The sequence below is a fragment of the Colletotrichum jinshuiense genome, chromosome 1 (assembly GCF_051148585.1).
Source record: "Colletotrichum jinshuiense chromosome 1, complete sequence".
Taxonomy (NCBI): Eukaryota; Fungi; Ascomycota; class Sordariomycetes; order Glomerellales; family Glomerellaceae; genus Colletotrichum; species Colletotrichum jinshuiense.
The window spans coordinates 1,578,247-1,596,516 of NC_139302.1; the positions used below are offsets into that span (position 1 = coordinate 1,578,247).

The 18,270-nt window shown below is 53.6% G+C and overlaps 6 protein-coding genes across 6 annotated transcripts; 1 reads left to right on the forward strand and 5 right to left on the reverse strand.

Moving 5' to 3' along the window:
- Window positions 1-2,579: 2,579 nt before the first annotated feature.
- Window positions 2,580-3,647, forward strand: EsH8_I_000431 (zinc-binding alcohol dehydrogenase family protein; the record flags this gene model as incomplete). Its single annotated transcript, XM_083267844.1, has 1 exon — window positions 2,580-3,647. One exon carries the CDS (start codon window positions 2,580-2,582, stop codon window positions 3,645-3,647), a length of 1,068 nt encoding a protein of 355 aa, XP_083118282.1.
- A 151-nt stretch (window positions 3,648-3,798) lies between these two features.
- On the reverse strand, window positions 3,799-5,594 carry EsH8_I_000432 (uncharacterized protein; the record flags this gene model as incomplete). Its single annotated transcript, XM_083267845.1, has 3 exons — window positions 3,799-4,238; window positions 4,294-5,351; window positions 5,410-5,594. The coding sequence occupies 3 exons, from the start codon at window positions 5,592-5,594 to the stop codon at window positions 3,799-3,801; spliced, it is 1,683 nt and encodes a 560-aa protein (XP_083118283.1).
- A 685-nt stretch (window positions 5,595-6,279) lies between these two features.
- EsH8_I_000433 (uncharacterized protein) lies at window positions 6,280-8,756 on the reverse strand (the record flags this gene model as incomplete). Its single annotated transcript, XM_083267846.1, has 8 exons — window positions 6,280-6,794; window positions 6,863-7,040; window positions 7,093-7,265; window positions 7,319-7,592; window positions 7,648-8,195; window positions 8,248-8,424; window positions 8,503-8,627; window positions 8,680-8,756. The coding sequence occupies 8 exons, from the start codon at window positions 8,754-8,756 to the stop codon at window positions 6,280-6,282; spliced, it is 2,067 nt and encodes a 688-aa protein (XP_083118284.1).
- A 1,422-nt stretch (window positions 8,757-10,178) lies between these two features.
- EsH8_I_000434 (uncharacterized protein) lies at window positions 10,179-10,953 on the reverse strand (the record flags this gene model as incomplete). The annotated part of the gene is made up of 3 exons (XM_083267847.1): window positions 10,179-10,422; window positions 10,487-10,662; window positions 10,714-10,953. 3 exons carry the CDS (start codon window positions 10,951-10,953, stop codon window positions 10,179-10,181), a joined length of 660 nt encoding a protein of 219 aa, XP_083118285.1.
- Window positions 10,954-12,767: 1,814 nt separating this feature from the next.
- On the reverse strand, window positions 12,768-13,887 carry EsH8_I_000435 (uncharacterized protein; the record flags this gene model as incomplete). The annotated part of the gene is made up of 5 exons (XM_083267848.1): window positions 12,768-13,039; window positions 13,112-13,279; window positions 13,345-13,454; window positions 13,542-13,744; window positions 13,807-13,887. The coding sequence occupies 5 exons, from the start codon at window positions 13,885-13,887 to the stop codon at window positions 12,768-12,770; spliced, it is 834 nt and encodes a 277-aa protein (XP_083118286.1).
- A 2,664-nt stretch (window positions 13,888-16,551) lies between these two features.
- On the reverse strand, window positions 16,552-18,152 carry EsH8_I_000436 (pyridoxal phosphate-dependent transferase; the record flags this gene model as incomplete). The annotated part of the gene is made up of 7 exons (XM_083267849.1): window positions 16,552-16,720; window positions 16,775-16,821; window positions 16,877-16,958; window positions 17,010-17,650; window positions 17,742-17,831; window positions 17,893-17,931; window positions 18,000-18,152. 7 exons carry the CDS (start codon window positions 18,150-18,152, stop codon window positions 16,552-16,554), a joined length of 1,221 nt encoding a protein of 406 aa, XP_083118287.1.
- Window positions 18,153-18,270: the final 118 nt, after the last annotated feature.

Genomic DNA, 18,270 nt, shown 5'->3' on the forward strand with positions numbered 1-18,270 from the left:
AGAGGAAGTATGAAAGACACTTTAAGGCAGATGATAGCAGCGCTGAAAGTGGCCAGACGAGTGCTCTATTTGGGTACTACTTTAAGTACCAATATTGTCTCCCTGGATTGGGACAGATGAGCCCCAAGATCTGCGCTAACCACGGCACAGCATCTTGGGAATCCACACCCAAGGCAAAATGACAACGTCCAAGCAATTTAAGCTCCATCGCCATTGGTGCCTGTGCCTCTTTGTCTTGCCAAGGAAGACAGCCGAGAAGGGCTGAGCCGGTGCCAGCGGAGTGCCTTGCGGCACAGCCCTACGACCAGGGCGAATGCGCCTCGTTCATGTGCTCACGGGGCGTTTGCACTCGGTTGCAACCGATTTTCCTTTCTGTGCCAATCTGGCTGCTCCAAGTCACGATCTGCCTGCCCAGAGCAACGCGGTTTGGGGGTGACATCCAACACCATTTCGCGAAGGCTTGGCCTTTCACTTTTACGTGTAACGGAAAAGAGCAGGGGTCGAAATGAACCAATGCGACTGTTCGGCATTTACTCTGGCTTCCAGAGTGACGGATTTTACGCTGCTATAACCATTGGAATTCCCACTAACATGGCGCGTAGCTATTGAGACCAGGCATCTTGAGGTCATCAGAACATTGCGTGCAACCCGTCTCGTTAGTGCTTTGCTGATCTACCGCGACCAGGCGCCAAACTAGGCTCCTCGGTAGGCACCCATTTCCGGTCTCTTCAAATGATGACGTTGGCCCGGGCACTCTGGGACTTAGCCCTGAGCGACGAGGTTCTTCTCCCAAGATGGAACCAAAATCAGAAGGAAGCTCACGCCGAGTCGGCCGTTGGTTGTTGTCCTGGGCATGACGAGGAGATCCTGACTGGTTCGAACCCCTAACCCGGGAGCTTGGCGAAGCGGGTGTCTTGGACGACGCACCACAGTAGACGTGCCAAGACAATGTCGTGTACTGGCTGGTGTGCGTTTTCGAGATTCATATGCCCGTATTCAGCGACAAAATATGATATAAATTTATACAATGACTAGAGACATCATGAAAGCAATGCGATGGCCGGTTGTGCTCCCTTGGATCGCGCTGTCGTGATTCCTTACACATCATGGACTCTCGGCCCACGTCCACTTCAAAACTCTTCTTGCATCACAGCTCGCATGGAAGAAGAATTGAAAACCTGGTGGAATCGAGAGAAACCATCCAAGCTGTTCAGGCCACCAAAGGCAGGCATACAAGGGCTCTGACGTGAAGAATGCTGGGTTCCTTAGTTGAGGCATTGATCTTGCTGGATTGTCACTTATGCTTCCTGTGTTCTAAGATTGGCTTAGCGGTTTATACATGACGTGGTGTAACGGTCTCCATCTAAAGCATTGCGGCTGTCACCTCCTAGGTTCCTTGGGCGCATGAACATATGGTGGTTAGCAGCTTCCATGGAAAGATGACTGCCCTATTTTCATGGGCGTTTGAATGTGGTTACTCGAAAAGGAAAGCCACACTCTACAAATGTTCAACAGTCAGCTTCGCGACTTTCCAATCTTTAAAATACTTCAGTCTTTGTGGCGTTTGCTTTTTTAGTCCTCCAGCCAACGACTTACCCGTCCTCTGTATATGATTGGTCTCTGTACCGCCCAGTCTACTTCGGAAAGAACTCATCAACCATTTAATAGCATTATTGCTTCAACGTGGACTGGTTGCCAGTGGCTTGAATATAGGAGTATACGAATCAGTCTCCTTCTAAAAAAATCCCTGCTAATAGAAAGTTTTGTGAGCCCGGCTAATATGGAAACTCTGCGCTTTTTCGATCTCTGTATTAACATCAACTCGCGACAGCTAACGGCATACCAGATCTCTATAAGCTGTATTAATTGGCTTGGTTGTTTTATGCTGCTGGAGAGACCGGTCTCAAACTACATCCCTGGGGCTTCAGCTCCTCATCGAGGAGCAGGGGGACGGGACGCACGAGTCAAGTTTAGTAGCGAAAAGCCCACCCTATTTTGGCCAACAGCAATGCCGAGAATGGACGTCTGATGTAGTTCTCAAACATTGCCAATCTACAGACCTCGAGCCCCCAACGCCGGGTTCTATCTCAACATAAACTTGGCTAGTATACAATGAGACTGTGATCGCCAATCCCAACGACGCGGAACGCCCCGCGAAGCATCGCGCAGGACTAAAAATCCCGCCCCGCAACTTCGCTCTGTGAGGCAGGGGTGACCCCATACTCAATGCTCTGGCAATCAAACTCTAAACGCTCTCCTCAGTCTTCGGCCGCGGCGCTAGCTGTTAATTCCTTAATTCCACCCTCTTCGGAGCCGTGAAATGCGCCACAGTTCGGAGCGGCCAACATGTTTACTTGTAATTCCGATAGACGGACAATGTGCACTTCGCTGTGCCGAAACACGTCCTGACCACGACGCGATTGTCCGTCAACATGAACACAAAGGCATCAGATGCCTTTGGATAAATATTAGCCATGTGACCTCTGTTGTTGGGGTTCTGTTCCGAAATCCAAGCACTCAGTCTAACACCCTCAAATATTGCCTCTGATTATATCCCCTTCGCCGCGAAACCACCCAACATGTCCCGATCCATCTACCTCGGAGCCGACGGCCAGCTCACCATCAAGGACGTCACGGAGGAATACGTGCCGCAGAAGGCCCAGGCACTCGTTTCGGTCAAATACTCTGGCGTCAACCTCTGCGACCTGAACTTCTTCCACGTGGGCCTGCACTCCTACGTTACCGGGTTCGAGTTCGCCGGCCTCGTCGAGGCGGCGGGCCCCGAGTCGGACTTGAAAGTCGGCGACGCCGTCATTGGGCTGTCACCAGTCTCATTTCCCAAATCCTCGTCCGTCGGCACGCATCAGGACAAGGCCATTGTAGAGAGTGATCTCACATTCAAGGTCCCGGCCGGCCTCGACCTCAAGGACGCGGCCGGCGTGACCCTCGTGACCCAGACCGCCGCTGACGCCCTCTTCAACGTGCTCGGATTCGGCCTGCCGTCCGCCGGAGTCACCGGAACTGACCCGACTGGCCAGGCGATTCTGATCTGGGGCGGCGCCAGCAGCGTCGGAGTCGCGGCCATCCAGCTTGCCAAGGCCGCCGGATTCAGCCACATCTTCACAACCGCCTCCGCGAAGAACCACGCCGCTCTCCAGCGCCTGGGAGCCACGCACTGCTTCGACTACAAGAGCGCCACCGTCGCCGAAGACATCCGTGCCGCCGCCAAGGACCTCGGACTGACGCTGAGGGCCGCCTTCGACACAGTGGGCAGCGGCCTCGTGATCCCCGGCACCGCCCCCGAGAACACCTCCCCGGCCCTTGTGCGCAGGAGCTTGTCGGAAGGCGCCGCCGCCGAGTCCCTCAAGCTCGTGTGCACGCTGCCTGTCCGCCATGACGCTGCCTTTGGCTTCTGCACCTCGTACCGGCCGGCTGGAAGCCTCGGGGCCATGGGCGACCCCCAAGACCCCGAGTTCCCCATCCGCACGCGCAAGGTCATGTCTCATCTGTTCAGCGCCGTCGACAAGGTCCCCAGGCACCCGAACGTCACGGTCACAAAAGGTGGTGAGGCGGGTATCAAGGAGATTCAGAGAGTGGCCTACGGAGGTGCTTCTCTTGAAAAGGTGGTGATCGAGCACCCAATCTAGTCATGTAAAAATTAAAATATGGTCCCATTAAACAGGACGACGCTTATCGCATTCATACGCCGAGACCGGCCTATGAACTATAAACTCTTAGCATTTCGTCTGGGTTCTTTGCCCATTAACGCATTAAATAAAAACCCGCAACACGCGCTTCTCAGAACAACCACGAGAACCCCTTGCGGTAGATCTTGACGTATACGCTCTTCTTCCCCATCGCCTCCTCCTTCTCCCTCCTCTCTGCCTCGACCGCCGCCCTTTCCTCCGCGACCGTCTCCTCTGGCACGCCCGTCACCAGGTCCGCCGTCTTGGCGTGCACGCGGCGGGACCGCTTGAGAATCTTGAACCCAAAGATGCAGATCAGGTAGACGGGGATGCCGATGTACTGCACGATGAAGTTCTTGTAGTCGAAGGTGCCGACAAAGACCTCGATGCCCTTCGTCAGGGTCAGGATGATGAGGAAAACGAGGGCGACGTAGGAGCCCCACACGCCCAGGGGGGCACGGTAGGGGATGTACGCCTGGTCGATGTTCTGGGCCTCGCGAGCGCGGCAGAAGAAGACGTGCGACACGAGGATGGAGATCCAGGTGAGGAGGCCTTTGAACCATGTTAGCACGCTCGACCCCGTTTCAGACAGGAGCATGGGACTTACCGAAGACGGTGACGATGTTGGTCAGGTAGCCAAAGACGGTCGCCGCGCCGGAGCTTACGGACATGTACGCCAGGCCGCAGAAGACAGCACAGAGACCCAACGCCACGAACGGCACGCCGGACTTGGTCGTCCGCGTGAAGATGCGCGGGGCCTTGCCGTCGGCGGCGATGCCGTACAGCGTGCGGGAGGAGATGTAAATGTCCGAGTTGGCGGCGGAGAAGACGAAGATGACGAGGCAGCCGTTGATGACGTGGTCGAGGCCCTTGATCTTGGCGATGGTGATGGCGACGACAAACGGCGAGGCGGCGGCGCTGGTCTTGGCGCTGGCGGCGAAGACGAGCTCGGGGCTGTTGTAGGGGACGACCATGCCGAGCAGGAAGACGGAGATGACGTAGAAGAAGACGATGCGCATGAAGGTCAGGCGGACGGCCTTGGGCATGCTCAGGCGCGGGTTCTTGGCCTCGCCGACGGTAACACCCACCAGCTCGGTGCCGGAGAAGGCGTAGACGGCGGCGACCATGGCACTCCACACGCCGAGCAGGCGGCCCTCGGCGCCGTCGACCTTGTGCTCGGCAAAAGCGCCAGGGTCGGACCAGTACCTAAACCCGGGGCGGTCGCCGGTCGGTCCGCCGCCGACGGCCAGGATGAAGAGCAGGAGAATGACGCCGACCATGATCACGACCTTGAGGGACGAGAGCCAAAACTCGAACTCGCCGAAGGCCTTGACGCTGATGCTGTTGATGAGCACGATGAGCACGAGGGCGATGGTGATGAAGACGGCCGGGTTGACGCGGTCGCCGACCCAGAACTTCATGATGAGGGCGAAGGCGGAGAGCTGATTAGGCGTGGCGAGGAGGTACTTGAAGAAGTAGCAGTAGCCCGTCGCGAAGCCGAGGGCCGGGTCGACGAAGCGGGTCGCGTAGCCGCCGAAGCCGTGAGACAGAGGCATGTAAGAGATGATCTCGCCGAGGGCGGCCATGACCAGGAAGACGACGCAGCCAACGATGGAGTAGTCGATGAGGATGCCCGCCGGGCCGGTTTTGACGAGGGCAGAGCCACTAGGGGGCAATGGTCAGACCAACCATTCGATTCCTCGGGGAGGGGAGTTCAACTCACGTTCCAATCAACAGTCCCGTTCCCAAAGCACCGCCCAACGCAATCATGGTAACGTGGCGGGTTTCAAGGCGCTTGTGAAGCTCATGGCCCGGCTGGTGGGCCGGGTCCTCGACCTCGCCGAACTTTGCGCTCTGTTGCTGGGACAGATCCGTCATGCCCGCGGGCCCCATCTTCTCTTGGTCCATGGCTGCCGTGTTGTGAGACAATCTTGTTGAGCTGGCAGGTTGGAAGGTGAGCGAAAGCCGGCGGGGTTTCGAGTTCAATGTCGAAAGGTATTAGGGAGGCCAACGCGACTCAAGCCTTCTGTGTCCGCAGCGTAAACCGCCATGTTGGGACAGAGGCTACTATATCTCCAAATCATGTGGTCAAAGCTTGTGTCAGAACAACTTTTGACATTCCAGACTTGGTCATTATCTGAAGCCTGCGGGTCCGGGGTAGTGGCTCGGTTGTGGATACCGAGACGGGCGGAACGCGGGGAGTAGGCCTCGGATGCTGAAGCCGCGGCTGGTGGCAGATAGCCAACTTACTCGGACAAACCCCTATCTGGGGTCATTGCCAATTGCGGAGTCCATTTTGTGGCTCTGGTTGATAAGAGTTCGCCTTCACCGACGCGAAAGGGACGAGTATGAGTTTGAGTGATGACGTGCGCGCCTTGCAAGGTCTCTCCCGGCGGACTCCACCGCCGACTCTCAGCGCCTGTTCTCAGTTGTCGATGTTGGGACGAACACCCCGCAAAGATGGGCCGCCTTATCACTGATTAAAAGACAGGTTTCCACGTCCCGATGGAGTTGGGATCAACGAACATGCTGTAATTGAAAGCTCAAAACTCTGGAGAACAGCTGTCGGGAGCGATCGTCCGTGGAGTCCTTATCAGAGCAAGCCCCCGCTGAAGTCAAAGTCCGACGCGATGGATTCGGTCCACAGCCAGCTTCCCGCGAACTGGTCGTCGCCAAAGGCGGTCATGTTCGGTTCCCAGTCGAGCAAGCCCGCAATTGACAACATTTGCTCCGAGGCCAGGCCGTTCGCCGTGCTGCCGGTTGCGGGGCCGCGTTCCGCGAGTTGTTCGGCGGTCAGATGCGGGTCTCCGCTGTCGAGGCGTGATGAAGACGGCATGCCGTCCCGCAAGGCGGTTTCGCCGCCGGGCAAAGTCGTCGGCGGAGCGCGAAGTTGGTTCTGAGCGAGACGAAGCATCTCCTGCAGCTTGTCCAGCTCCTCTTTCCGGAACCGAGCTACTACGTTGCCGCGGGCAATCATAGTGTCCAGTATGCTGACGGTGGTTTGCATGTAACTGCCACCTCGGTCTGGAAGGCCCGGTATGGCCGTCATCAAGGTAAGAACGAATGCGGCCGAGAAAGCCTGCTCAAGGTCGAAGGGTAGGAACGTTTCTGATGGAAAGTCAGCCATCTTCCAACACGGCGAGAAGCAACTGCTACTGGGGATCAAGCATGCTTACCCAGGAGATGCTGCGACTGCAGTGTTGACAGAATACGAAGCGACTTGCTGGCCGACTCTGAGGATGTCTTCAGCAACGCTTTGATTGGGCTTGCAAGGCCTCTGTTGGCGCGGCCTCGTCTCGCCAAAACATCTTGCAACAAGCACATGAGAAGCGGGCGCGTGGCGAGGACCACACACTGAGGGGTTAGCCAGCGTTACACAAGCGACGTCCCGGAATGATTGACGAACCTGGTGGTAGCATAAGTTGAGAGTTGCAGACACCCTCGAGGCGGGCTCCGAGTTGTTAAATTTGAACTCAAACCCAGCGGTGAGCTGCGGGGCGAGCCTTGCCATGTCTCTCAGAACTTCCTGTACGCTTTTCAAGAACGAGGGATCCAGCTTTCCGTCAACACCGTAGACGGCTGCCGAGGTTATTAGATGAGAGGTGGGAGAGGCATGGTGGAGCTAAGCTTACTCTTCAAGACTTTGGCAAGCAGCTGGGAAAGAACCACGTGGATGCCGAGAGCCTTGTACTTGTGGACCGCGGAGTCCGTCCTGGGCAGCTGGACAGTGATGTCGCCGTCCTGGATCGAGTTCGGCGCGCCCATCAGCGACGACAGCTTTCGATCGAGAATGTAGAGAGTCCACCACACGCAGCGGAGTCTGTTGGCTTCGCTTTCGCTGAGAAGACCCTCCAGAGGTTCCCGGTGCAGGCCCTGTGTGAGGGCTATGCGGAAGGCTTGGCCAATCTGCGTTTGTAAGTTAAGTCGTCAATAATCGAAGCCGGAGAGGCAACCAACGTACGTAGTTGTAGGCGCTGTTTCTGTGGTCAACCGATTGTAGGTACAGAGCTAGGCAGCACAGTATTTCGACAGACAACACTGCATCCTGATAGAGGCCGTGCACGTCGGGGAGGAGCTCCAGTGCCCTGGTTACCAGTCCACTTCCGGGAGGGGTTTGTTCCGGGTTACCGGGAACGAGGAGGGCTTTGCCAAAGGCCATAATAAGGAGAAACTGGATATACCAGAGACGGGCATCCGCCGTGGGTTCTTGCTTCAGACCCCGTTTGTAAAAGTCGTACAGCCCGGTCATGAACCTTTCTTCATCAAATAAGTGATACGTCTGGCCTAGGTGGAATTTGACAGTATTGGTGAGATACAGCGCGTAGTCGAGTGACGGAAGGTCGACCGTTGCTGGGTCGGTAATATCCCGGGACGAAGGCCAGTCCAGCTTGAATGCCTGGGCGTCAACATTCAAAGGAACCTCGGGCGATTCGTGCTGCCCAAGATGGCCCTGGATCATGTTGAGAACTTGCCGGCTATACGCCCAGGTCGATGAAGGGCCAAGCCATCCTGCGCGAGAGTGAGAATGGAAGGGGCAGCGTCGGGCAGCTCTGAGACTCACGTCTGCGTCCTGTCGCGTCTGTCACGAACTTTGAAGGCCCGCTTGCCAGGGGGTTGCGCATAATCGACAAGCCGCGAGGTTCTTCGTGCTCGGCGTCTCCGCCGACAACGGTCGTGCCGTCGTCAACCGTCAAAGCAGGTGGCGTCAGGGCTTCATGGTCAGTCTCGATCGGGGCTGCTGGAATCGACTCATCAGCATCAGCTGCTGATTTTGTGAGTGGCACGCTTAATTGGCGATACGCAACGAGCGGCGTACCGTAGTAAATGCTTTCATCCGAGGGCGACCTTGACCGACGGAGTCGAGATCGTTTCGCCGTCGGGGGGGTTGAAGGGCCTCTTTCATCCCCATGGCCGGACTTGCGCTTCAATTCGTTCAGGAACCTTGACTGTGAGTATCAATAGGCTTGTAAAGGAGTTTGGAAGGAAGAGATACCTCTCGGAGACGACGACCTTCCGGTCCCCATCAAAGACGCACTCGACTGACTTGCGCAAGCAGTTGGCGCAGGGCATCGAGCCCGAGCACTTGACCTTGCGCTCACGACATCGAATGCACCTTGTGAGTCATCAGCTTCAAGCCTCCTACACGGTACGTGTAAGTATCCGCTTTCGTGTCAGAGGGGCTCACGCGTTGCTGGCTCGCTTGCCACGCGAGGTTGAGTTCGCCGGCCCTGCTTCGTGTTCCGCCGCATTGCTAGGGCTGTCATTGCCCGGAGCCATCACGAAGGTGGAAACAGCTTGAAATTAAGCCTGAACCAATCACCAACTCATCATCATATGAAATTGCGGACGCAAACTCGACTAAGTCGTCACGGATGCACTGGGTTCACCTGGGGAGACGAAGTTCCGATTGTCGATGCGAGAGCAGGAAGGCCCCACCAGAGTGCACTTCAGCCACGAACGAGTGTTGTGGCGCATGTCTAACCCGCTAAGCCTTCTGCGCAGACCAGTACCCGCGGTCCCTAGCGTGTTGAACCCCTAACTATTGCCCCTCAATTTTTGCATTTGTCTTTAGACGTGGTATTGTGATTATAACATCATGTACAGACCAGAGTGTGTGCAATCTCAGGCCTCACGAACGATTTGAAATCTGCAGGAATCTCGGTAATTCTGGTTTATGCAGAATCCCTATCGATCCTAGCCCACCAAAGTGCTGCTCGGCGCGCCAGGCCGAGATAGGGCACGGACCAGCACCAGGTGCACAGAGGCTCGGCTCCCCATTCCGCCAGATTATCTCGATGGCTTCCTGAAGGCGGGTTGGGTTGCCGAACCAGATAGTCCGAATAGTATCTTTTATCAGATAATGCATCATAAGGTTTACAGGAAACTTTTATTGGCTGTGGTATATTGGTGCAGATAGCATGAAAAGAAATGGTTGAGTAGCGTTTAGGTCTCTTGAAGGTTTAGCAGAGACGAGGGTGACACGCAGTTCATTCCCGCGGTTACACGAAACGTTCTCCAGCACATTTGTGAGTGATGTCGTGGATCAAAAGATTTGCGAGATTGTCCAAAGTTTCCCCTTCATTCTCTGTTGCTTGGTTGAACATTGACAACGCCTGAAGAGGTGTGTTACGTCTGTTTGGCTTGCAGACGGACAATATAAAGGTGAGCAAGGTAATGTAGGTATGGTAGAGGTAGCTGCCGGGAGCCCTGCCGGAATAATTCATCCAATGTGGCGGGGTTTTAAAAGCAGACCCTATAATTTGCTCCAGGGTTGTCGTTATTAGAGTTATGGCTTCCATTCCCTTTTCAGCCGCCAAGATCTCTCGGCAGCGCCTAGAATCACACCGTATGCTTGGAGAATTGGAAAGAATAATTTGTCACAGTGTAGGTTGCCCAAGAACCAGGCAGGGGTGTGTTATGTGCTATTTAACTTATATACAAGAAGTCAAAAGTATGTACAAATTTGTTGCTTCCTCATGCTGAGATGTTTCTCTAGCAGTTTCCGGAGGCGGTGAACTGGGCCTTCTCCTTGGTGCCGATGTTGTTCACGACGACTTGCTTGCCGTTGGAGCAGGTGACACGGACGCTCACGGTGTCGACGAGGAAGCCATCGCCGCTGCTTCTCTGCCAGTAGTTGTAGTCCTGGCGGACCGTGGGTTGCCACGTCTTGCCGCTGTCGGTGCTGACCTCGAACTTGGTGACGGGGTAGTTGTGGTTCACGACTTGCATGGAGAACCTGGTACACACTGTGAGTCAGCCTGGTCATGGTTAATCGCCCGACTGTACCGGGGAACACATACCACCACTTGGACGTTCCCTCCTTGTTGCGGACAACCAACGGCGTGGTAATGCCGCACGGGACCTGCTCCCACTGAACGCTGATCTGGCCCTTGTTGGGGTCGTCAAGCTTGGCGAAGGCATCGGGGAAAAGATCGAGCTGGCCGGTTCCGCAGCCCTCGGGGCACTTGTCGACAACCTGAGCCGGTGGTCAGAGAGGTTCTTAGCACAAGGACGTCGCCGCACTCACCATGACCTTGATGGTGTTTCCCTTGGGGCCCTTGACATTGAGGCAGGTGCCGCAGTTGCCATTGTAGTTGGTGTAGGACAGGGCGGTTCCCAGGACACCAGACGGAAGGGTATATCCGGTGAAGATGCAATTGCCGCCGTCCAGGTTGCCGCCATACCAAGTGGCAACAGCGCTGGTAGCAGCGTTTGTTCCCTGGATCATGACCGCGAGGGCCGCGCCGATGGAGAGAAGGCCGTGCATCGTGAGGCAGGGGAGGGATGATCCTGTGGTTTGGGTTGCGTAGAGATGGGATGAGAAGCACGAGAGACGAAACTCTTAATTCAAGGAGAGCCTGGCCTCCTTTTATGTGAAAAACTGTTGGCTTGGTATCACGGGCGAAACCCCCAGATACTGCCAAATGGAGAAGGTCATCCAAGGGATAATGGACGGCAACTCCACAAAAGAAAGCATAAACATATCCTTCAATCTGTCAGCCGTATCATCCAGTCCCATGGTATGTGATTTCTCATAGCCCTAGCGTCTACAGTCGTTCAATCGGAAACCCGCCACTCGGCACCAGCAACCCCTTTCCCAGCCGCGTCCATGTGCGACTCCTGGCTTCTCATTCGTCCAATCGAGTCAGGCGCACGGAGCGAACGGAAGCTCGATATTGGGGCCGCAGAGGTCGTCTGTGGGCTGAAGCTGAATTTCAGTTAAGGCCAGCCCCCGGCCCGCAGTCATCGGCTCCGGCATGTCGAGTTAATTTACAGGCGACATGCCACAGAGACTGTCGGGTTTGTGTCGTACGGTTTGGTGCAAGGAAGCAAGCGACTCTGAGGGGAAGTGTGTGCCCATTGGTAACTTTAAGTTTATGCAGTTACTAAACCGTCGAAACTAACCAAAAAGAATAAGCAGTGTCCGCGAATCTAGACCAGAGTGGATAAGATACATGAGTCGTGATATTGCGGGCGATGCCGAATCCAGATCGCACAGCCTGGTCGTGCGTCCAATTCCACTTGCATTACCACGTGGACGGCTTGCATGGTGGAATTTATCGCGATACGAGGCACTATGTAAGGCTGGCAATAATGCCATGTCTGCATATTTGCAATATATCTGCTTTCCCATGCTGTTCGCCCGCATGGCTCTTGGGGCTTGCCAGCAGGCCTGTCGGGCCTATCCTCGGCGTGGCCGGTGCTCGCTTCGGGCAAATGCTCCCTATGCTTAACACGTTTCTTTCCCGCACCACTTTAAGCAATACACTGCAACGCTAAGAGTGGAGGCGGGAGAACTTGACATCGACGCTCGTCTTTTGCTTCATGTCGAAAAAAGCGACATTTCAGACGGGCACTAGGAGTTAAAGTCACCATTCTTGTCAATCAATGTTTTTGCCACGTTCAGAAATGAAATCAAGGCTGACGTCGAGGTTTCTAGCACTGATTGCTTGTTTATCCCAGTCAGTTTCAAAGTAACCGGGGTATTTTGGAGAGTGCAGCTGTCGTTATCGCAGTGCATATTGATCAAGAACATAAGATACGTTAGTCCAAGAGATGATTTACAGCCGACGTGTTGAGGTTTGGGTGACAACTGATTGCACACCAACCGGGCCATGAACATAATATTTGGAGGTCCAAAACGTTGGCCAACAATGATGAGTGCCATTGAAAAATGGCCGAGCTCATTCGGGGCAACAGCCGAACCCAGAATTCACACTCAACCTGGTTTCATTCGAATAAGATAATAAGCGTCGCAAAATGAGCAACTGGAAAGGATAGGATAGCCAACATATCTTGACCCAGATTCTGCGTTTTGTAGATTATGAGCTTGTCATAGATCAAGATCAAGCAATTAGTACTAAATGTATTATATTAAGGTATCTCTATGAATTGATTGGATTTTGTCATTATTAGTCGTAGACACATTTCACATGCACATAGACAACAAAGTTGCCTTATATGGTGTTTGGATAAACAACATCCCACCAAAGGCTCTCAATCCGCCGTCTGGCCTTTCAGGTTGACTTAAAGTGTAGTGACTACACCTGGGTATCGGTCGTTCAGTCTCCGAGCAGCGCTTTATATTTCAGGCTCTGACTTTTGTGATTTTGTGGTGGATGAACTGCCCGCAACATGCTCGAGGTCGGTTGTCTTCAAATAGACTGCCTGTGGGTTGGGGTCGTACATGCTCATCCGCGTGATGTGCATCGGCGTTTTGATAGTCGATTTGTAGTTATATCTATTGTACGTTTCCGAGTAGCCCGATCCTCGGTTCTGGCGGAAGTACGGTCTCAAAGATGGCAAGCTGGCAACCAGGAGACCAATGTTGACATCGAGCTCGCTCCATAGTTCTGTATAGATGGCTTGTTAGCACCGTTTCTATGCCGGACGCACGGTCCTACCTTTCCGCTCTCAGAACTTACCAACTAAGCCAAAAGGCAGCGAACTAACAGGCGCAGTCTGAATTGTGATAAACCTGACGAGTGAAAACGTCATGTTGATGATGCCCAGTCCAAACGTGCAGTACACCCCAATCTTGAGCGCTCTTTTGATCTTCAAATCAGGCAGGATTAGCCAGGGGAGGCAGAACACTACTCGAAATCGCATTAGTCCGGGCCACCAAGCGGTTCCGGGGGTTTGAATTGGCCGTTCTTACCCAAGATGTCCCCAAAGAAATGCAACGCCCAGCCAACCTGAAAAACAATTGCGGGCGAGGAAGCGGAGCACATGACATTTTCTGTTCCCACAACCCGGTCTTCTATGGCCCTAAATGGTCATGAAAGGTCAGTAATCTGTCCGCTGCGTCTAGTAGTCATAATGGACTTTTCAGACGGTGCAGATGGGATGGCTAACCAATGTTTGCTGAGTGGCAGGCAGATGCTGAAGAGGAGCAACATGCTGACGAGGTACGCGAGACCACAGTAAATAATGGCGGCCCAGAGAATCATCCTGCGATGGTACATAAATACCGGAAAGATTTGGACATAGACGGCGAGAAGTGCTCCCTTGCAGAGGTAAAATGTTGTGAAGAAGGGAATGCTGCTGGCCCAAAATAACTAGTACGTGTCTTCTGTCAGCCACGAATCAAGCTTGAAGATGCCGGCAGAATGATTCTTACCCTCATAATTACAAGGGCTTCTTCATCGCTGCCATTGAATCCGTCTAGTGTGATTTTGATATTTTGATGCAAAGCGCCCATTGCCGTAAACTTGATGTCGAAGGAGGCAGTCGCGACCGCAGAACACCATGCTAGGCATAAGAAGTAATCGCTGACGTGTAGTTTCCGCCCTTGTATGTTGATTCGTAAATGGAGAGAGGCAGCTATTACTGCTCCGGCGGTCAAAATGGTTACCCATCCTGTGGTCTGCAGTCACAGCACGAACTGTCAGCGGATCACGTCGAGCGCGAGGCCTTCGAGGTCGGGGGTTTGACGCACTATAATCGTTACCGCCTTCGGGGTTGGGAAGTGAGCCATCATCCATCGTCGGTTTTCAAACACGGTGCTGGAAATCTTCTGAACTGGGCGCCCGCAATTATTAAAGAGAGCACAACACAGAGTTGTATGCCTGCCCTGTCTTCGGAAGACCAGTTGAGACAACCCACTTCCTAGCGCCGCGGCAACATTCTACTAGTAGGCCCGCTTCCGTAGTCTGGCTGCTGGCTGTCCCTACGTACGATACCGGTTCCATCATCCGGATTCGGAAGTGCCCCAACTTTGTTACCGGCTATCACGCCGGTTGTCTGATCCTCCAGCGCATGCGTGAAAGGGCTGCAGGTACAGGATCGAAGTCACCAAAGACTCGCGAAAAGACGGAACATGGTTCGATCGAGAAAGCCCAAATGTTTCAGTACACATGGGCAGTTACATGCTAAGACCCTCCCTCACATCCCAAACGGGATTGTGAGAACCCCAAGCTAGACGTCTCGGCGGGGACTGACATGCCGCTCCCCTGCAACAGAGGATATTGTCTCAGACGCTTTAAACCATGGCAACCCTCAATCTCGATTTACGAGCTGTCATCCCTTGGCCCACTCGCCGGATGCATTCCTGTGATCCTCGGTGATACTGTTCGCTCTCACTGTACTCATATTCTTGAATGCCTGGCCGTTTCGATCAGGATTCGAGAAGTTGAGTAGAACAGCAGAGTAGCTCTCGATGCGAAACGCAGAAATAACACCCTTTGCAAGCCACGGTCTGCCGTTCGGTAGCCCCTTGACGACGAGAGAAATCACTCGCTCAGCCGTCTCTCCGCTTACTGTTCCATGTGTAAATGTGCTCCCGTGTCCGTCCCGATCTGGCGAACCGGTCCTGCGCCTTGATCACGATTCTGTGCGATCTTCCGCCACAGTAAAGCAAGCCTGTACCTACCCGAGGCGCTACTTCCAAATTGTATATTGCGCAATAATTCTCGGCTTTTGGCGGTTCTTGATAGGCCGATGGAGCTGAAACCGAGCCCGCGGGCTAGACCTGGGGCAGCACGTGGGCCAGTTCAAGTCGCCAACAGCCCTCCCAACGGGAACTAAGTCATTAGCAAATTCCGTAGTGCACCTTGGACACTGCAAAACCATTCCAGAAAAAGTTGGCCCTTATAAGGGTACGGACGTACACGAGGCATTGCCCGATAGCTGCGTCCCTCGTATGTTTTCTGTCAAGGACCCTGTTGGCACGCTGGGTTATTGCAGCCAGGCCTAGATTCCTGCACACTCACTAACCACTACGATTTGTACCTGCATTTTATACATGGCAGAATTCCCAAATGTTATTGTCAGTTCTACGGTGAAATCTCTAGGCCAACGGCATACTAGAAAAGGTATTGAATGGCCGATGGCTCATGATCAACGGTGCTTATTTCACTTTAGACCGCATAAATAGAAACAGAAAAGAAATTGATCAACGCACTCTCAGTTTATTGACTAATGCTTTTACTGGCACTTTCGTAGGATTTATATAATCGGGATACTCCGATCAAACCCCGATTCTCCGGTCCTTCCGTTTCTCGGAACCGGTGCCGACACGGCCCCACTCCGGGCAGGGACAACTTGGACAACTTCCGCAACCGTCCAGCTCGGACTTAGGCAGAAAGAGATGCAGAATGGTGGCGTCGGGTTACACAACAACAGTCCAGTATATGTTGCTCATCGTCCAACGCAATCCTTTGGTTGCCCGCACCTCTTTGTGCATGTATGACGAAAACGGTTTGCCTTCATCCGACAGCCTGACAGTCCGACAGCCCCTAACTCCCCGAGACCCAATCAAAAACCACGTTGCAGATGTGTTCGGTTGCCTCTCCCTGGCCGCATCATTTGCCCAGCTATTTCGAGCTCTCATCCATCCACTAGAGGTATTTTCGGCGAGCTGCGCCGCGTCGCCGCCGAGCGAAGCCAGCGAGGCTTTCGAAAGCTGAATGGGTCGGCGGCCGACCCTGGATCTTTGGAGAAACGTGGAACACGTGCTTGTCTCTTTCCCTGGAATGTTCTGGTAACCGTTATTTCTAGAATTTTGTGATATAACAACGGGATTGCATTGCAAAGAGCCATCTATTGTAGGAAAAGAAACTGATTCCTTCACTACAATATGCAGTTCAATAGCATAATGCCGATGGCTTTTCGCGGCAAATATGTCCAAAGGCCCTCCAGCTCTGATCCCTCCAATCAATCGATAAGAAGCGCCACTGCTATCACGATCTACGCCGATACTTCATTGATCTGCGCGGAATTACGTTTCTCATCTCCCCTTCTTAACTTACTCAGCCTCCTCTCGCTGACTTCTGCCTTTGACAGCAGGTATCCATAAACTTCTCCAGGCAAGATACGTAATGTGTTTTGTCAACCGGTCTCTTTACCCCGCCGATGAAAGCAATGCTTAGATTTTCTGTTGATTATGTGCTCTAATGACCTTGTCAATGGCCTGGGCTGCACGCTGCACATTATCCTCGCTCAACCCAGCGATGTTGATTCGTCCCGACTCTGGAAGATGGACGTGGTGTGTGCTGACCAGCTCCTTGCATTGGGACGGTGATAATGCAAGGCATCTGTTGGACGAGATTAGATCTTGAACACATCGAGTTGGGAGATTATCGACTCACGAAAACAGTCCCTTTTCTTGGGTAAGATGCGACCAATCTCCCGGGGTCTGACCTAGGTTAGCTTGGGCCTGTGCGTGTATCAGGCGGCGTATCGACACTTACCTTCAGAACATTGGTCAGTTGGTCATAGAGGGCCTGGCGATTCCTCTTCAGGCGTTGTCTCATGCTGTTGATTTCCGAGGCCCTAAGATCCGGTCAGTCACTTAATACGTGTTAAGTGCTTCGCGAAACCCACCATAGCTCGCTTAGTTTACCGTCGCTCAGCACGATTTTGACTAGGCGACTGCCATAAGCCGGCGAGGATGAATATGTGTGCCGTATCAAGCTACGGAGCCTGTCCTGGACATTGGCAGCTACCTCTGGGGTGTGGCCAACAACATGAAGCGCACCGCATCTCTCTCCATAGAGAGCAAAGTTCTTCGAAAATGATTGACAGACCAGCATCTCCATCCCGGCCTCTGCGAACACCCGCACACCTGCAGAATCTTCGTCCAAGCCATCGCCGAGGCCCTGGTAAGCCGTATCAAAGAAGGGCAGATGACCATGCGCCTTGAGCTCTGCAGCCAACTGTTTCCATTGCTGGAGGCTGAAGTCGACACCTGTGGGGTTGTGGCAGCAACCTTGCAACACAAACACACTCCCCGCTGGAGCTGTTCGTATGGTGTCGAGGATGACGGGGAAATTGATCGCATGCTTTGATGAGTCTAGGTAGGCGTATGTGGTTGTCTCAAGACCCGCGTCTTGGAATATGGGAACGTGATTTCCCCATGTTGGTACTCCAATGTAGACCCTCGGCTTTGGCTGCATCGTCTTGGATATCAGAAGAGCACCTAGTGAGTTGGCTCCAGTGCCCGAAATGGTCTGGACTGATGATATCTACCATTCAATGTTAGCTCAGAGGCGCTCTAGCGAGGACTATCCACTCAATGACCCCGCAAAGTCTGCTTTTGAAAATGGAAATCCATACTTTTCCGGATCGCAGAGCATCACTGTCTTCGCCAAACATTACCCCGGCGGCAAGTCGGAGAAATCCCGCATCTCCCGTTGTGACTTCATACTAAACGTGGCGTTAATTATGCACACAATGATATAAAAGAACTAGGCGCGCAAGATCTCACGTCGTGTCCTAAGTCGAGTCGGTCTAATTCCTTTTTGGCCTGGATATTGGATATTAGTAAACCAGCTTCTTGTTACCGGCCATCGCACGGTTTCGCGGGGTGATTACCTGTCTGACTACCTCCAGTTCCTGATAGATACCGGCTTCATTTCGGTAGATACCAACTCCCAGATCGACCTTGTTTGGGCTGGCGTCACCGTCTGCGTTCTTTTTAAGGGTGAACATCGGGTCCAGAGGACCGGGCTGGATGTGTCCGAACATGGCGACTGAACTGAACCGCCTGGCAGGATGGAATCTTCGCAATACGTAACGGTTGAGCATTACTGGCACCGAAAACATTTCCCTTCAAGCTATTTCAAACAAAAGATCGCGGACAAAC